This window comes from Perkinsus marinus, assembly GCF_000006405.1.
Source record: "Perkinsus marinus ATCC 50983 genomic scaffold scf_1104296970672, whole genome shotgun sequence".
In the NCBI taxonomy this organism is placed as follows: domain Eukaryota; phylum Perkinsozoa; order Perkinsida; family Perkinsidae; genus Perkinsus; species Perkinsus marinus.
Window position 1 is genome coordinate 1 of NW_003202381.1, and position 1,296 is coordinate 1,296.

General features: G+C 54.1%; 1 protein-coding gene across 1 annotated transcript; it reads right to left on the reverse strand.

Annotated features, from left to right (window-relative positions):
- Positions 1-90: 90 nt before the first annotated feature.
- On the reverse strand, positions 91-1,126 carry Pmar_PMAR026772 (hypothetical protein; the record flags this gene model as incomplete). The annotated part of the gene is made up of 1 exon (XM_002767427.1): positions 91-1,126. A coding segment is annotated over one exon (1,036 nt), but the record flags the coding sequence as incomplete, so codon positions are not given.
- Positions 1,127-1,296: the final 170 nt, after the last annotated feature.

Genomic DNA, 1,296 nt, shown 5'->3' on the forward strand with positions numbered 1-1,296 from the left:
CCCAAGCCGTCGTAGCAGCTTCACAGTCTCATCGTCAACTCGAGTCTGGCCAGGATATGCTGCTGTGAGAGAGCCAAGATTCCACCATACTCTGGGCATCAACCCAGTGACCTTGCAGTAGCAATGTGTCGGCCTGGAGTACCGCGTCTTCTACACCCATTGCTCGGCGAGCCCATAGCTCCGTCTCTGGATCTCCCGTGAGACGGCATAGGTCCAAGATAGCCCACCAAGCTTCCATCGCGGTAGCATCATCATTGCCAACGGCCATCTGCTGCAGTGCGTCGGATGCCAGAGACCAGCAGCGGTGATCACAGGCACACTGTATAAGTATGATAGGGTCTATCCCATCGCAACCCTCACATTCATTGAGGCCGGCAAGGAGGGTTTGAGGCACGCTTGGGTTGAGGGCACTTTGACGGCCAATCAACGTGACTTCCTTCAGCAAGTACTGGCATGCTCGGACCGCTCTGTTTGAGGCCAGTTGAGAAAAGACCTGGATCCACACCTCATGGGCCACGTCCACCGAACCATTATAGGCCTCGTGAACGAGCATCAGCCTCTCTCGGGGGTCCTCCATCTCCTTCACCACCTCTCCAATAGCCTCTGTTGGCCACATGGTAGAGTCGCTGTCACCAGAATCTTCCGGCTTCAACAAGTCGCAAGGGATGAGGACAAGGTCGAGGAGCACCGGTATGAAGTAGCGGTCACTGACGCACTCCCAATTGATCCTAGATAGCGCCCATGCCAGTCTATCGTCGATCCGAGACTTAGCCGCTTCCGGCATAAAGTTATCATATATGCTCAAAACGCAGATCTTCCGTACGTCCTGGTCGCAGCTAGTGCATCCAATAAGGAGGCATGAGACTGCCATCTCGGCGGCATCGATTTCGAGATCCCCCGGCCCAACAGTATGCCTCAAATACTCACACAGAGGGCATACAAGATCGGTGATAATTAGCCTATAAAGTAGTGACCTTGAGGCCAAGGGCCACATGCCCCTAGCACTAGGCTCGCCGTTTCGGCCAGAGACTAGACCAGTGGTAGCAGGTGTTGGCAGACCAGATTGAGGGATGAAATTGTAGAGCCTCTCTGATGTCACTTGATCACACGAGCGTAGAGTTTGCATGCCATCGGCAGCTCTAGCAATACATAGGAGAGAATCCAAACCGTCCTCTAGAACAGCCTCTTCTCGATGTGTTTCCCATAGACCAATAAATGCACCAGGACGAGTATCCCGGAGCCACTTGCCCAGCTTAGATAGCCCATCAGAGCTGGCCTCGTCAGACAGGACGAAGG